This window comes from Notothenia coriiceps, unplaced genomic scaffold (genome assembly GCF_000735185.1).
Source record: "Notothenia coriiceps isolate Sejong01 unplaced genomic scaffold, NC01 NC01_scaffold00037250, whole genome shotgun sequence".
NCBI classification, from domain to species: domain Eukaryota; kingdom Metazoa; phylum Chordata; class Actinopteri; order Perciformes; family Nototheniidae; genus Notothenia; species Notothenia coriiceps.
Genome location: NW_011369951.1, coordinates 4,136,072 through 4,153,137, shown reverse-complemented (window position 1 = coordinate 4,153,137; position 17,066 = coordinate 4,136,072). Strand labels below are relative to the sequence as shown.

At 40.5% G+C, this 17,066-nt stretch overlaps 2 protein-coding genes across 7 annotated transcripts in view; one reads left to right on the top strand and one right to left on the bottom strand.

Annotated features, from left to right (window-relative positions):
* The window catches only part of sarm1 (sterile alpha and TIR motif containing 1), a 16,845-nt gene extending 3,846 nt beyond the window's left edge, over positions 1–12,999 (top strand). Inside the window, exons 2-8 of one of the 4 annotated variants that reach the window (XM_010795958.1) lie at positions 9,198–9,452; positions 9,523–10,349; positions 10,914–11,532; positions 11,738–11,950; positions 12,044–12,135; positions 12,207–12,533; positions 12,715–12,999. In XM_010795958.1, the coding sequence (XP_010794260.1) occupies positions 9,886–10,349; positions 10,914–11,532; positions 11,738–11,950; positions 12,044–12,135; positions 12,207–12,533; positions 12,715–12,937 (1,938 nt within the window). In that variant the 5' untranslated portion in view covers positions 9,198–9,452; positions 9,523–9,885 and the 3' untranslated portion in view covers positions 12,938–12,999. Of the gene's footprint in view, positions 1–9,197; positions 10,350–10,913; positions 11,533–11,737; positions 11,951–12,043; positions 12,136–12,206; positions 12,534–12,714 lie in introns of all 4 variants that reach the window. The other 3 variants (XM_010795960.1, XM_010795957.1, XM_010795956.1) reach the window with 3 other exon arrangements.
* LOC104966729 (zinc finger protein Aiolos-like) overlaps positions 1–17,066 on the bottom strand; it is a 596,491-nt gene that overhangs the window by 55,696 nt on the left and 523,729 nt on the right. The gene's annotated exons all lie outside the window — the stretch shown is intronic.

Genomic DNA, 17,066 nt, shown 5'->3' with positions numbered 1-17,066 from the left:
GGAGGGTCAGATGGGAAAGGTGAGGCTAGGTGTTGTGGAAATTAAAAACTCGATACGTGCTGAAGATAAATACTAAGAAAGTATTTTTTGAAAGCTTTGAAAATGCCTCAAATAAATATATTTTTCCATCACCAGGTCCAGCAAAAATAAAAACGCTTCAAATATGTTATTTATTCATAAAAATTGCTGTTATTTTCTTGTAACAACATTTATTAGGGAAGGAAACACCTTCAAAAAATAGACTTTTGGTGAAAAATGGTTGGTGACTAAATGATCTAACAACTTCCACTAGTGTTTTCTTCTCAAACGTGAACACTTTATTCAGGGCAAACCTAACAAAGCGATAATAAAAATTTATAAAAGTTAAGTAAATTACCTTCCTGAGATTCACTGTAGTATTTGAGTGTGAATCATGAATCTATATCAAAGTACACTTTGATAAATATACGCTATTCTCACTGGATATTACACCAAATGAGTATTTGATAAGCAACTTTATAACTTGCTTGATATGCTCAGTGATAAACCTAATGTGGTGAACTTTTCTATTAGTATTTTTTAGTATTTACATTTTTTGTCAACAAAATCTGGGTGAAAAACCTAAAAGAATTGTTTTTCATGGTTTACTTGAATACTTGCATTACTTAATTTAGAAAAATTAAGGCCTATGTTAATATCTTATAAACAGCTGGCACTGTAGTTTATTAGCAAATCTATACTGTTAAACAATAAATTGTGCCTTAGTGGAGGACTATTTTTCAGCAGCGTTTAATTCACATTTTTGCGTGCTCGATGCTAATTGTAATTACATACAATATTGCCAGCCTTATTTTATTTTGCACAAATAAATAAATAAACAGCCTCTCATAAACTGTTGCCTCATTACCCCAAAAGATTTATCTATTATTGAAGTGTTTTTGTAAAACCAGCTGACATGACAGAAGGAAATGAAACAGGGGGAATACCTTCTTCAAACTGGTGGCATGAGAACCTGGAAATGGTCGATTGGGTGTGCTGGCTGGTGAGCAGGAGATCACCAATATGCTTTTTAATGGAGTTCCGCCCCCGGAAGAAAAGTGTACCTCACGGGTCTCTGGGAACAAAAACACCTAAATATTAGTCCCGTCTTCAGTGATGCTAGTGACGGTCTTTGTCATGGCTGCTGCCACAGGACGGACATGTGTGTACACAGCCTGCAGCCTCATGAGATGACACATGCAGTTTATTTGTATGTTCACTCAAGTGTGTCCTGCAGACGGCAGACTCTGCCCTCGCACCTCTCCTCTCCCCCTTCTCTTTTCTTCCTTCTGACTTTGACCCTTCTGCATCGGCCAGTGGGATCTGGGGGGTTTGCTATTTGTGTGCTGGTGTGTGTTTGTGTCAGTCGCATGCTGCTGCCTTGTCCGTCTGCTGCTGGCCTTAAGGTGTCCCCTCAACAAATACCACACACACACACACACCACACACACCCACACACACACACACACACACACACACACACACACACACAACACACACATCACACACACACCACACACACACACACACACACACAACAACACTTTCCCCACCCCCCCCATTGGGCCCACATAAATGTGGTGGTGTCGTGGCTGCGCATGCTGTCACATAAGGGCCCTACAGTCCCGGGGGGCCCAGTGATGCTGGCCCTACAACCTCCAGCCGTCCAGTGTGTGTGTGATGTGTGTGTGTTTTCTCTGCTATCCTTATGATGTGATGTTAATTGAATCTATGTATGTTTGGTGCACCCATTTTTTCTGTGCATGCTGAAGGCTTTATTTTCTTGATATACTGTTGTGTGCTGGTGTTTTTTGTGGGGTGTTTTTCGTCAAATTTTGGTCCCAGTATCAGAGACATACGAGCCATGGAAGCCGACAGTGGGAGGGGACAAATATGTCCTCTTGGTTACTTGTGTGTTTCCCTGTGTATTTGTATATGTGTGTTGGTGTGGTGTGTGTTGTCCTGCGAGCTTGTGTTGCACCGTCCCTGGGCCTCCTGTGATGTGCAGGGCAGAGGGAAAGCCACCGCTGGGCCTGCGCACGCTGTTGAACACACATCAGAGTAAAGAAACAACAGTAATCATGTTCGCACGGTCCCTGGGTCACAGTGGGAAAATTAAGAACACTGAATGCTGGGATTCAATGATGCTTATTAATTCATTTTTATTTCAATACAAAAGATTAGAGGGCCATCAACAGAACAATTTGCTTTGACAATATCAATTACCATTTTTAAGCACACGCTTAGAATCAGATTATTTTCACTGCTTTTACCTTTTCCAATGAGATGGCCTTTAACAGGGAGCCTTTTTATAAATTTGGCCCTTTTCAGCCTCAACTGTTGCTCGCCAACCTCATTCTACTGGAGTTAAATACACTGATTATAGTTCCTGCAACTCAACTGGTTTAAACACATCTGACCCATCGCTGTAATGTACATGTACGGTGCATGAATTTTGGAGGGAGGGTTATGATATTAGTTATATTTACACATTAAAAAAAACTCCATTCTTGAAAAGCAGCATGTTATAGTAGGATGTTAACTTCAGTTACATTGCTTTACAACCAGTTCATTATTGCCTTTCTTGTATTTCTTTCTTATTAGAGACCCTTTTTCAAGTTTGGGCCAAATTTCAATTTTTCTTTCAACCATTTGTGTGCTTCTTGCTGCTTGAAGATGCCAATTATCACTTGCTGGAGAGGAAGCTGTGGTGCGCCTTTAGGTGAACCTGGGTTTACACTGAGTATCACCTCTCAAGGAGGCCTGGATGGTCGGTAGGAGGAATATAACTTGAACCATCACTTTTAAGGTAATGCCGGCCCAATATATAGGTTTCTTTTTTATTGTAAATGAAAATACTTATTGTTCAGTTATTAAGTATAAGGTCTTATCAAAGTGTAACTAACAACATTATGTAAGCTGGGTTATTAAATGAATAAAGCAAGCAATTCACATGGAATTTTCTTTACTTCTTTGTTATATTGCCATTCAGATGTTTTTGTTTGGAGCGGGACTTCACTTTGTCCCCCACACTTTACAAACAACAACAAACCTACACTCTCGCTAACAACCGATTATTATTTATTTATATATTTACTTTATAAAAAACCTCTTTGTATAGTATAGTTTGTGTTGCCTGTTAGATCATTCCAGATGAGTTAAGAGGGCGTTTTTCTGGCCCAACCCACCCTCCAACCATGTCTCCATCAACCTTATCTCTCTGTTCCCTGCGCTTTGTCTCTCTGAGGGCTGTCTCCTCTCTCCTGTGTCCTACTGCCCACCAACAGCCGACTACAACCCTTACTGGTTGGTACTTTCTTTTTCCTCCTTCCTCTCTCTGCTGGCAGTTGGTGGATGCATTGGAGATTGGTGGAGGTGGAGGAGGGCGAACATTAGAAACATCAACCCCTTCTGGTGATAAAGGCTGCAGCTGGTTACCATAGCAACGCCTTTTACAGTACTGCGCCGCGGTGACAGGGGAGCGGAGGGTGGAGAGAGGAACACAGAAAGAGAGAGAGAGGAGGTAAATGCGGTTCAAAAATGTGTCTTCTAATTGTGTGGAATGTAAGGGATGTGAATGAGTTTGTGTGCGTGGGTGTGTTCGTGTGTGTGTCTTCAGCGTGTGTACGACATAAGCTTTAGTTCATTGACTCTTCATTAGATGCTCTACATCTGGTAAAGGCCGGTTGCTGGGAACACTGCTTCAGAATAATGATGGGACACCACACACACCACCACACACACACACCACACACAGCCACCACACCACACACACACCACACACACACACACACACACACACACAGTCCTCCATCTGCTGCCCATACCTATGCTCACTAACACCCAACCCCCCACGATCCAAACCCCTTACACTTACACACTACACCTGTTTACCTGACACACACACACCACACACACACAACACACACACACACACCACCACACACACACAACACACACACACAACACCACACACACACCACACACCACACCTGTTACTGATATTTAACCACAGTTCCACACACATAACAGGTTGTGACGTGGGAAAATGAAAAATCTAGAGGGCAGCTGAACTCCGGTTGTCTGCACACACTCTAATATCAGCTCTGCGTCTACATATGAATGAGATACACGTAATTTAGCGCACTTTTCACATTGATCTTTTGCGAGTCCTGTCTGAAATGTCTTTGGAGTTTTTATCAAATCTAATAACTTCTTTCTGTCTCCACTTTGTGTGTGTATCTTTTTTAACTTAAGTGGCCTCACATCTAAGGCCCCGTCCACACGGAGACGATATCAGTTGAATCCGCTAACGTTCTCTATCGTATAGACGGTTCGTCCAAACGAGGCCGAAACGGAAACGCGGATTCGGAGCCCGAATCCGATACACTTTGATAACGGCTCCCAAAGTGGGTAGGTCTGAGGACAAAACGCTTGCGGCTCCGTGTGTACGCCCTATATGATCATTTCCTGAAACTGATGACGCCATAGCCCCGCCTCTCCCGACCTCTCCTGCTCACCCCTGCATCATTGCTGATGCTTTTCGCCAACAACAACAACAATGGCGGATCACAGGGTTGCGTTCGTGCTCCAGAGGCTACTGACCATGATACAGATTTTAGTGCAAAATCTACAGCTCCTCTACCACAACGATCAGCAACAATAATAATATAATAATAATAATAATAATCGTCATCGGTCTTATTCGCTGATTTTGGTGTATTTTGTGGCGGAAGTACAGTGCCACTTAGAGGTCCGGCATATGTACTACAGCGTCTCCAGCGTTTTCGACCGTTTTCGTGTGGACGGAGACGTTTCTTGAGCCGTTTCCGTGTGGACGGAAGACTTTTTTGAAACGACTAAGGTTCCTTTTTGTTTTCGTGTGGACTAAGTATTGCCTCTCTTCCTCCCACCGAAGGAGTCATCAGTGTAGTCAGCATGGAAGGTCCTGCCAGGCTGCCAGCTAGTTAATGAGGGAGTGTTGAATACTTGTTTATTGTACTGAATGAACACACACACACATGGACACAATCAGCAGATTAACTTAAAAGTAAGGAAAAACTAAAAGCCTTTTTTTTATAAATATTTTATTGAGTTATTATTCTTTTTTTAATTACCCCCTCTACAACAATATGTCCCCTTCTTTGTCTCTTAAATACCAAATAGATTAACAATTATATGTCCACATACTGAATCTGCAGTAACACCTGCACACCACATACGAGTGAGTTACGACTCGAGTGAGTGGATGAACTAGCTAAAAGTAATAGCTACACCGTTGAAATAGATAGCTAAACGTAATGAATAGGGTTAAAATTGTCAGTTAAAAGTAATTTATACATGATTGAAATAGTTAGCTAAAAATAATGAATACATGGTTGACAGACTTATCTTAAAGTTATTTATATGTGGTTAAAATAGTCAGCTAAAAGTAATGGATACATGTTTAACATAGTTAGCTAACAGACATGTACAGTTAGAAAAAGTAAATAGTAGGTTATATGGTTGAAATAGATATGAACATAATCAATATGGTAGAAATAGTTAGCTAAAAGTGATGGACACATGGTTGAAATAGTTAGCTAACAGCAGTGTATGGGTAAAATAGTAAGCTAAAAGTAATGCAGTGTGCTACGGGGCGCCAGGCAGGTACCAAAGAAAAATATTTAAAAAAAAATGATTTGTGAACCTCTGTGAACAACCGGGACAGAGAGAGAGAGAGCTAGAGAGAGCTAGAGAGAGCACACCTTTATCTATTTAATATAGTTGTAAAAAATAAAGTAAGAAATCATTCCAATTTGTACTATACAGTAGGACAGTACAAAAGTTTAAAAGGGGAGTGATTCGTAAAATATGCATAAATAAAAAGAAAGAATGCTAACTAGGTAACATAGGATACAAATAAACAAGTTTAAATAATTTGTTAATGGTTGTGATCATATTCTAAAGATGTTTGGATTATTGAAAAGTATACAGCTCCCTTTCATCTGAGTGTTGAGAGCTGTATCCATAAATTCAGTTTGTGTTCAAAGTGCACCAGATTGATGCATTTAACTTCAACATTAAAAAAAAAATCTTCCCGGGGGTGCATGCCCCCGGACCCCCCTAGAGGAGGTGAGGTCCACCCCCAAATAAAGCAGGTTAAAATAATTAAATTGCATACATTTTATTTTGATTGTTTGTTATGTGGATGTCTAGTATTTGTGTTATGTTCAATAAAGGTGATTTAGCAAAATACACCTGTAGAGCCTCTCTTGTGCTGNCTTGAAAAAAAAAAAAAAGAGGTTTCCCCCCCAGGACTGTCCTTTTTAAACTCTTGATGACGGTATTCGATACGAAGTCGGAGCCGGCGAAGATGATAAATACAAATAACAACACACATAGTTAGTTAAAGTTGACAAAGTAGGTTACGAACATAAGATATGATCGGGTATAGTTCTTACAATGTAAACAGAGTCATCCTGAAGTGTCACACTTGTCTTATAGTCATACTGGTTATGCCTGGAACATACTTAGGACTATGAAGAAACAAAACATCCACGTTCTAAATCATCTGTATTATTTTTATTTACGACAACCTATCTTCGCTGAGAGATGAGTTTGACTTCTCTCTCCTGGAGACGAGACACACTAGGGATATACTGTTTCTAAAACTCATCTTTGAGTTTTCGTTGTCACCAGTCCCAGTGTAAGGGATAGCTGAAGAAAGAGAGACAACATAAGCGAGGCTATCTCTGCAAACGTTTAGTTCCAATCTAGTTTGTTCCTTCGCCCCACTGACTGTGTACAAGGTTACTTAACACTCGTACGTCACGGAGTAATAAAGAAGTACAGAGCGGGGCAGCGAGTGCAGGCGTCTCTGTTGGTACTCCGACACCCCGGAAGACGACGAGCGAGGACTAGCGAGACTGAAATCGGCCGTCTACCATTCAGTGTTGAAGATTTAGTGGAAAATTTCAGTCTCTTCACAGAAACATAAGGGGGTAATAAACCCTCTACTTTACAATGACCAACAAAAAGTGAAGAAACCATTTAATTAGTGCAAAGTCATTCCTGGGCTATTACCACGGAAAAGACACTACAAGGACGAATGACCTCCTCAACTCTGAGTCCGAGTCCCACTCACACAAATAGTCAGGCTCAGTGGCGGTGCCAGATATTTATTTTGGGGTTCTGTGGGGTAGCTTGACGTTTCATAGAGGGTGGGACATTTAGGGTTTCCCATTAATGTACCGGTCGCTACAGTGGAATTTTCTACTGCAACAATCCCCACGCATATACACAGTGTGACGGTTACAATGAAGGCTCGAGGCATATAGGTGTAAGCAGGGGTAAAGTGCTAGGTGTAGGGGTAGGTGGTGTGTGGACCTCACATAGGGGGGTCCGGGGGAATACTCCCCCGGGAAGATTTATTTTTAAATATTGAAGTTAAAAGCATCAGTCTGGTGCAGTTTGAGAGCAAAATGAAGAGATCTATGGAATGGATACATCTCTCAACACCCATATGAAACAGAACTGTAAACAGATTTACTTTTTCTTTATGGATATTTTACAAATCACCCTTTTAAACTTTATTCTTTGTTTACTGTCATATATACCTGTTTTTCAACTATAATGATCATTTAAACGTGTGCCTCGGAAAAAATAATTGTTTACATTAATGGTGACCAAAACGTTTGAGACACTGAGATAACTTAGACTAAAGTTAACTATCTAAACACTCAGAGTCCATTAGTTCACTGAGCCTCTCAGTCTGACAGGAGAGGACTCTCCTCCACTTTGTTGTTGAATGTTGTTCTTTATATCCGTTAGCGTAGCTCGCTAGCACCAGAAGCTAACAACTATCTCCGGTAGGCTACCGGTGCGCTCTCTCGCTCTCGCTCTCGCTCTCCTCTCTCTCTCTCTCTCGCTCGCGCACGCACAAAAAATGGCTCGTTCCACACACACACAGAGCCGTGCTTTAATGAAACACAGAGACCCACGTAATAGTACTGTATGATATTATTTTCGAAGCAATAATTTTTCAAATTATGATTTATTTTTATTTTTTTATAACCATTTTTCCTCCTGTTCTCTTGCGCCCCCCACTTTGGGAACCACTGGCTTATGGGAACAACATGAATGTGTGTTGTTTCATTACTTGCTTTCAGGAAAAGACTAAAGCTGAATGTAGAATGTAACTTGTATGCGGCCTCAGTGAAGACAGAGAGGGAAGCAAAGTACCTGCTGTGTCACCTAATAAAACTGTGTTGCGGTTACGAGCTAGTAAAAGCATTTTTACAGCAGTATGAAAGCGTGACAACAGACATCCTTGTCCTGTGTATGATTGAACTATAATTTGTATTGTGAAAGTAGCAGTTATATTTGCCTTAATGACATTTTACAATCACAGCAATCAGGGCCGCAGCCAGGGTTGCTATTTAAAACGTTCTACCTAGAAAAAACAAGGGCCGACATCAGAAACAAAGTCTCTGAATTGTTTTTATTCACTACGTTTTACTCCATATTCTGCTGGATTTATTTCTCAATGTTAAGGTCTAAATGGTACACTGCAATGAAGGGACATTTTTATTATAGAATCTATTAAAGATTAGTTTGTCAGCTGACTTCCCTCCACATGTTGCCTCCATGATTTCAATCATGAATCACAGTCCTCTGTCTGGTTTCAGAACAGTCAATTTTGTCTCAAGCAACCATGTGATTTTCTCCATGCTTTCATTTTATTTTGTCATATTTTTCCTAATAATTATTGTGATTACTTTTAAACAAGTTATTTTTAAAATTCCAAGTGGGCTAAACATGCATCCTTTTTTATTCATAACTCATGCGGCATTACAACTAATTAATTAATATCTGGATCCACTTAAAATTTCACAATTTCCAATCTAACAAGAAAATAATGGAACATTTACGTTTCACATGGCCAAAAGATATGGGTAAAGCTTGCATGGATTTCTTGATTGAGAGAATTATATTTATTACTTTTGTGGTACTGCACCTGTGTCATATTATCTCTTTATTTTTCCAATACATATATTTAACTGTGCCAGTGCTCGGTACAGCATTAATTTAGCCTTCAAGACATTTAGTATGAGCAAATTGTCTTCTCGGAAATGTTGCAAAATACATTTTAGGAGTTTTTGAGCTGTGAATCAGAGGTTATTCTCCTGTTCCTCCAGCAGGGGGCCTGCAGTGTTTACATCCCTGAGCATAGAGAGCTCTGACCGATTGTGATGCAGGGACCAAAGAGGAGGGGGTACTTGTTTTCCTGTTCATCCCGGGAAGTATCCGGAGCCGGTGGGCGGTGCAGACCCCTGAAGATACAGATAGCCTGTGGATGCTGACCAGAGGATGCAATAGATGCAGACACTACAGAGTGTGAATATATTTTGTATTTCTGCAGGGAGACGAGCCGCTACAGTGCGTTAGAAAAGGTGGGAGAAAATCTGAACAGATCTTCTTTGTCTGCAAACACAGACGACAATAGTTTGTTTTGTTTTCCAGGAAACAAGGAGGATTGGCTCTCCACTTTTTTTGTGAGGTGCAGAGGAGTTGCCTCTTTAAGACCCTTCGATTCTGTCAACGCTTTAAGTCGTTTTCTGGTCGGTGTGGAAAAAAGAGACAAAGAAGCACCTGACTATGAGAAAGCTTACTGTGACGGGCCCGAGATCTGCTGATCAGTGTTTACAGATTACTGCCAGGGATGACATCGACCAGAGAGAAGTGATGCAAATTGGTGAAAGCTGTCACTTTTGATTTACATCTGATATCAGGCCTTGGTTGGCGCATCTCTCCGAGGCATCAGATCTCTCACAGGCCTTTGTAAAAACATTTCATACACGGAAGCGGACGTGGTTCTGCTGGTAGATGCTCTTGTCTCTGACGCTCTTCCTGTGGAGGCTCTATCGACATTTCTCCATCATGTTCAGCTCAGAAAGACTCACAGTCCCGGAATATGTCAGCCGGCTGCAGAGAGGGAGGAGCGGCTCCGGATCCGAGCCAAAAGCAGTGTCTCCGGGCGTCAGAGCCGATGTCCAGCTGGTTCTGGATGGCGCCCTCCCCGCCCTGCGCTGCGCCATCCAGAGGCTCAAGTCCTCGCACGAGACCTCGGATTCAGATGAGACACGGAGGGCCATCGCCGAGCTCTTCCAGCTGGTGGAGGAGGCCTGGGTTTTGCCCACTGTAGGGCGTCAGGTGGCCGAGGACATCTGCAACAGGATCCGGCTGGATGGAGGCCTGGAGCTGCTGCTGCAGCTTCAGCAGAATCCTGCTCTGGAGATCACCTATGAGTCTGCAAAACTGCTGGAGCAGATACTGACCTCAGAGAACAGGTAAGCTACTTTTAAACCTTCACAGTATTATACAGCAGCTCTGCAATATGCAAATCTGTAATTACATTTTTGACGGGTTCAGTGTATGATGAGGTTATGTGTTGTGTGTGTTTTAGTACTTAATTGGACCATATGCAATCCGTTTGTGTAGCTACACTAGGGATTGATAAAATAACACAAACAATGTACAATCCTGCAATGCAATACAATAGTAGGCAATATGTTTATGCCAACTGATTCAGCAAGGACATACTGTAACTATATATATAACCAACGTTTATCAAAAATAGCAAGGCTGTTTTTATTGGCTTGTACATTTTAAAGGCAGTGTTAGTATTCTGTCTACTATTTGTATATCTATGTTGATTCTAGGGCAACAAAAAAGTCATAGAGGTCACAGTTAGCATGACATCAAAACAATAATAGTAGCCCATCCTCACAGTTGAAAAGCAAACCCCTGTTTGTTCAGGAGAATCTTAAATGTTTACATTAACAGCAGAAAGTCTTGATGTCTGATTGACTTACTCAACATTTGATATCAATATTATAAACTTCTGTTGACAGGGATTATGTAGCCCGTATGGGTCTGGGGGTCGTCCTCAACCTCACTCGACATCAGGAAGATGCACAGCTGGCTCGCAGTGTCTCGGGGATCCTGGAGCACATGTTCAAACACACTGAGGAGACGTCTGTCCACCTTATCTCTAACGGGGCCCTGGATGCCCTCCTCTTCTGGTGCCGCGGCACAGACCCCACAGTGCTGCGCCACTGTGCCGTGGCACTAGCAAACTGTGCCATGTACGGAGGCCACCGCTGCCAGAGATGGATGATTGAGAAGCAGGCAGCTGAGTGGCTTTTCCCTCTGGCTTTTTCCAAAGAGGATGAAATCATTCGCTTCCACGCATGTCTGGCTGTGACTGTGTTAGCTGCAAACCGAGAAATTGAGAAAGAGGTGGTGAAATCTGGAACCCTGGAGCTGGTGGAGCCATTTATTGCATCTTTAGATCCGGACGACTTTGCCCGCAGTTTGTTGGACAGTTCAGACAACATGCAGGGCAGGACAGCAGCTGACCTGCAGCATTTTCTGCCATTACTGGATGGCACAAGACTGGAAGGAAAGTGCATTGCAGCCTTTTACCTTTGTGTGGAGGCCAGCATCAAGTCTCGTCAGGGCAATACTAAGGTACCATCACTATCCACATGTAGCTCAAAATGTTATGTATAATTGTCTGGTAGCTTTGATGTGACTTAGTTTTACCTTGTCAATCAATCAATCAAAGTTTATTTATATAGCCCAATACTAATATATTTGTCTCAGTGCATTTTACAGTTTGTACAGAATATGAATACGACACCCTCTGTCCTTGGACCCTTGTGTTTATTTTAAGATATTTCAAGAGATTGGAGCAGTGCAGAGCCTAAAAAAAATGGTGATGTACTCCAGTAACGGTACAGCCTGTGGCCTAGCCAAGCGGGCACTGAGCGTGATGGGAGAGGAAGTGCCAAGACGCATCCTGTCATGTGTGCCCAACTGGAAAACCTGTGAAGTGCGGACCTGGCTGCAGCAGGTCGGCTTCAGTGCCTACTGTGACCGATTCCAGGTATGTTTTATTACTCAACAGAGAGATAATATAGGCATTAAGATCTACATATTATACACCATGTCAGACATTTCTAACATGTTTGCTGTACAGGAGCTCCAAGTAGATGGAGACCTCCTGCTGAACATCACAGACCAGGAGCTGTGCCATGATCTGGGCATGACTGCAGGCCTCAGTCGCAAAAGGCAAGTGCCACAAACCCTTCAACATCAGTCATGTAACAGTGGTCTGACAGCTGCTCTGTCTCATCCTGCAGGTTTCTGAGAGACCTGTGTGTGTTGAAGACGTATGCCAATTACTCCACATGTGACCCAAACAACATGGCTGACTGGTTAGTGGAGGTTGACCCTCGTTTCCGGCAGTACACCTACGGACTGGTCCAGTCAGGAGTGGATCGCAATAACTTCAAGAGCCTGACGGATCAGCAGCTCCAGAACGACTGCCACATAGACAACGGCGTCCACAGAGCCAAGATTCTCTCAGCTAACAACAAGCCCTTAAAACCGTGCCAAACTGATGCTCAGCCTGCAGGGCCCGACGTCTTCATCAGCTACCGTCGGACTACTGGCTCCCAGCTGGCAAGGTCAGAATTCTAACTCAAAACATTATGAATGAAAAATTACTTAAAAGATGGATGGGGATGTTTTTTTTTAAGTTCATCTTATTGATTAGTTGTGTAATTGTTACAGCTCTAGTTAGATTAGACTTAGAGTAACGAGAGAAGGTACGTGCAACAAAATGTACTTTCTCATTTTTGTCCCAAGCCTTCTGAAGGTGCACCTGCAGGTCCGAGGATACAGCGTCTTTATAGATGTGGAGAAGCTGGAGGCCGGAAAATTTGAGGACAAACTGATCCAGAGCGTACAGCGGGCGCGTAACTTCATTCTGGTCCTGTCCTCCAATGCACTCGACAAGTGCATGGGTGACACTGACATGAAGGATTGGGTGCACAAGGTTGGAAGTTTTCAATTTTTCTGTATTGTATAACATTTTGCTTAAAGTGGACCTATCATGCTATATTTGAATAATATAGTGTAGGACCATACCTATATAAGGCATATTTATACTTTTTATTTTTCAAAATACCAAACAGATCATGCATTTTAGCCATTCCTCATTTCGCTCAATTTAACACATGCATGGGCTGATTCTTTTTTGAAAGCGCGCAAGGTTTTTTTTTCCCAACGGGAAAAAGAAGGGGTTTTTTTTTTTTTGGGAAAAAAAAAGTTTTTTTATTGGTTTCCCCAAACTTTTGGGTTGTTTTTGGAATAACTCGGTTTTTCTTTTTTTTTTTTTTGGGTTTTCTTGTTCGTTTTTCCCCCTTCTTTGTTCAAACTTTTTTTAAAATTTCCTTCGGAAACCGGTACGGCCACCCCCTTTTTAATTTTGGGGGGTCTTTTTTCCAAATTTTTTTTGGGTTTTTTTTTTTTTGAAAAAAAAAAAACCCCCCCCTGGACAAGGAAGGCCGAAAGGAGTTTTATATTTTTCACTTGTTGAAAGGGAAACTTTCTTTTCCTTAGGGGGTTTTTTTGGGGTTGGTTTGTTTTGCTTTGTTTTTCTGTCTTTATTTTTTTTGTCCCTTAAATTTTCAAAAGGGGTTTTCCCACCTTTCGGTTTGGTTCCCCCGGGGTTTCCCCCCCGGTCTGGGTTCCGTACCCGTTTTTGGGGTGGTTTCCCAGCGTTTTTCCCCCCCTTTTTTTTTTGGGAATTAAACCCGGTTTTTTTTTTGTTCTGTTTTTCTTTTTTTTTTTCCTCTTCCTCTTTTTTTTTTCTTGGGTTATTTTTTCCCTTTTCGACCGGTTCTGTTTTTTTAGTTACAAATTTATTTTTTCAACAAGCTTTTTTTCCCCTTTTCCCCTTTAATTTTTATCTTTCCCAATCCACCTTTTTCAAAAAAATTTAATTTTTTGGGGTTTCCCGAAAATTTGGAACCAAAAAAACCTTTTTTTTTTTTTTTAAACTTTAGTTTTTGGTACCTTTTTATGAACAAAAAGAAAAAGGGTTTTTTTTTTTTCGGGTTAAATTAAAACACCGGGTTCTTTTTTTTCTATTACAAAAACCCCCGGTTTTTTTGTTTTTTTTTTTTTTTGAAATGGGTCATTTTTTTTTTTTCCTATTTTTAAAACAAAAAAAAGGATAAAAAAAAAAAAAACGATTTAACACGGTTAAAAGAGGATAAATTAAATATTTCAACGTTGTCTAACAATAAAATAATCTATATATCTTTGAAACCTTTAGTACCAAACTATTTCAACATTTTAGTTACCCAAATTTTTTTTTTCCAATCATTACATTTGCAAAACGCCTTCTTTTTTTTTTTTTTTTGGCGCGAGCTCTCTAAGCGGTTTCTTAAAAAACCTTTTTTTTTTTAATGCGATGCTGGCCTCTTTTTTTTTTTTTAGACGGTGAAAAGGACAATTAATCTTCTTTTTTTTCCGGGGAAGGAAGGTTTTTGGTTTTTGTTTGTTAATACTTTGGGTTAAAAAACCTCCCGTGCTCTCTATTTCAAAACAACGTGTCCTTACCTTTTTTTCCGACCTTTTTTTGTTCGTTTCCCAAATTCCCGGTTAAAGGTCAATATTTTAAAAATTCGCGCCCGGACTGTTTTTTTTTTAACTCAACCAGCAACGAAAAAAAATTTTTGTCATGATGCCGAAAAGGAAGTCTCTGGCAAAAAAATACCTAAAAAACAAGTTTTTTCGTTGACTTTTTTTCTACTAAAGTTTTAACGAATTTTTTTTCTTTTTCCGTAAGGTAACTTATTTATTGTTTTTTTTTTTTTTTTTTCAAATAAAAAGGAGAAGCTTTTTCGGCCAAAGAGTTTAAATTTGTTAAATGGGATGGGAAATTTTTTTTTTTAAAAGACAAAAAAAAGACACAAATGTTAAAAACAGTGTTAGTTTTTAACTTAAAAAAAATTCACTTCACTAAAGTTTTTTTTTTAAAATTTTTTCCTTTTAAAAGTCACACAAGTTAAACAAAAAAATGTTTTTTCTTTTTTTGGTTGGGGGAAGGTAGTTCCAAAAATTTTTTTTAAATTCTATTTTCCCTGGTTTTTTTAAGATTAAAAGTAAGTTTTTTTTTTTTTGGTAATAAACAAAAAACCAAAAAAAAAACACAAGTTAAAAAATTAAAACTAAGACCAAGAAAAATAATGTTGAAACTTTCCCTTTTTTTGTTTTTTTTTCCTATTTTGTAATGGGTTTTTTTACCGTAATTTCGTTTCTGTTTTTGGTTAATTTTGAAGAGGGTCTGAATTTTTTTTTTTGGTTGACGACTAGTTTTAATTTGAAGTTTCAGTTTTTTCGCGTCCGGTGATGTACTTAATTTACAACATTAGTCGGTGAGATGTTTTCGGTGCGTAAAAACATTGTGTACTACTAGAAAAGGTAAGTTCGTTCATTATGCCACGGTATAAACTGAAAACGCCTCGAGTACGACGAATCACTCCCACTGATGTCTCAATCGCTTTTCTAGGACATTTATGACGCCGCCAAAAAGAACAACGGCATGTGGCGCGGAACTTTGGACATAAACAAGAATCTATCCTTCGGTCAATATGTTTGTACATCGAAATATGTTGAATGAAGTACGGAGACAATATTAACTCCGAGGGTATCTTTGAGAGTAGTTAACTGGTGTAGACGGATACTTATCGAAAGAATTGATACTTGTTGAGTTTGTATTTTCGGTGTTTACAGGCATTTTCAGTCATCTCGACGGAACGCAGTATACTTACGAGGTTACTACTCAATTTGTTTTCACAACGGTACTAAACGACAGTATCATTGACGAAGTTTCTAACGATCACTACTAAAACGACCTGCACGGTTGTCGTCGGACTAGATAGTGATCACATAAAAGGACTTCGTCTGTCTTCCGTATTATGACCTGGACTAGTGTTGTCATATGTCGTCTTGCTCCCCATATTAGTATTTCCGAATGTCAAAATACATATATGTTAGACTTTAGGGGAAACTAACAATTAAATACATAAACGTATATGACGGCGAAGTTTAAATATAGTCCGGCAAAACACACTCGTATTTGTATTCGTGTAAGTGAAAGTGTACGTAAACCTGTCCGCTTTCGAACGGCGGAAAAGTGGCATCCGCTTATACTTTACCGCGTATTAAATTTGTAATATCGACTTTAGTTTGACAGTTTAAGTCATCATAAAGAAAAGACGGGAAGCCCGACGGACCGTGCGAAGTCAGCTAACAAACGACAGAAAGTCTTTAGCATCCTTAGAAGAGCTAGCACCGGAGCGACTATCAAGCACCCTGGTAGACACAGTTTCTGTTTGCCATTGTTCGTTAATTTTTGGAAATTCACATCATTCTTAATTCGGGACGTAATATTTGGTCCCTTCAAGAGATTCCTACAAAATGTACTTAGTGTTGTTGTTATTTTCGGGTTAATTGTGGTCTAACGATTAGTTGTTTTCATAACCGATGTCATTTCAAAACAAATAAATTCAAATCTCGGTCGGGTAATGAGTTGACTGGCAACTTTACTCTTCAACTGGAGACAGGAGCCCGTCCTCTGTACCCAGTCCGGGTGTACTTTATAGACACTTCGTCCTCTGATACAGAAGAGGGTGGTTCCGCCACTGATAGAGGAGTTCTAATTACTCGTAAGGACAACGACTCAGATATTTTTGATATTTTGTGTTTAACAGATGTCTACATTTGTCCCTCCCCTTCCGCTATGTTTGTTTAAGGGTTCGGGTCGATTTTCAAAGTATACTTCAGGTCTTATGCTAATTCCCGATACCGCACCCTTTCGAATTTCGCGACCGGATAGTACGTTTTACGTGAAAACATGCAAAAAATATGTACTTATACAAAGGGGGGGCCACAAGGTTCCTTGAGTGTTACGAGTCGTTTGTGTTGGGAGAGATAAAAGGAGGTATGCGTTTAGAGAATTTTTCGCCGGACGTTGCGTGACCTATTGGAATCTGACTAGGTCTAAACTTGTGAAGATACTGAGTGTCTTCACCGCGATGCCGATAACGCCCGGTTGAGGTCGTTTAGTCCCTCCTCTGTCGGTACTGTAACGGCGAACCTTTCGCGACCTCTGCGACATCATGTATACGGGCCGGACATCTACCACG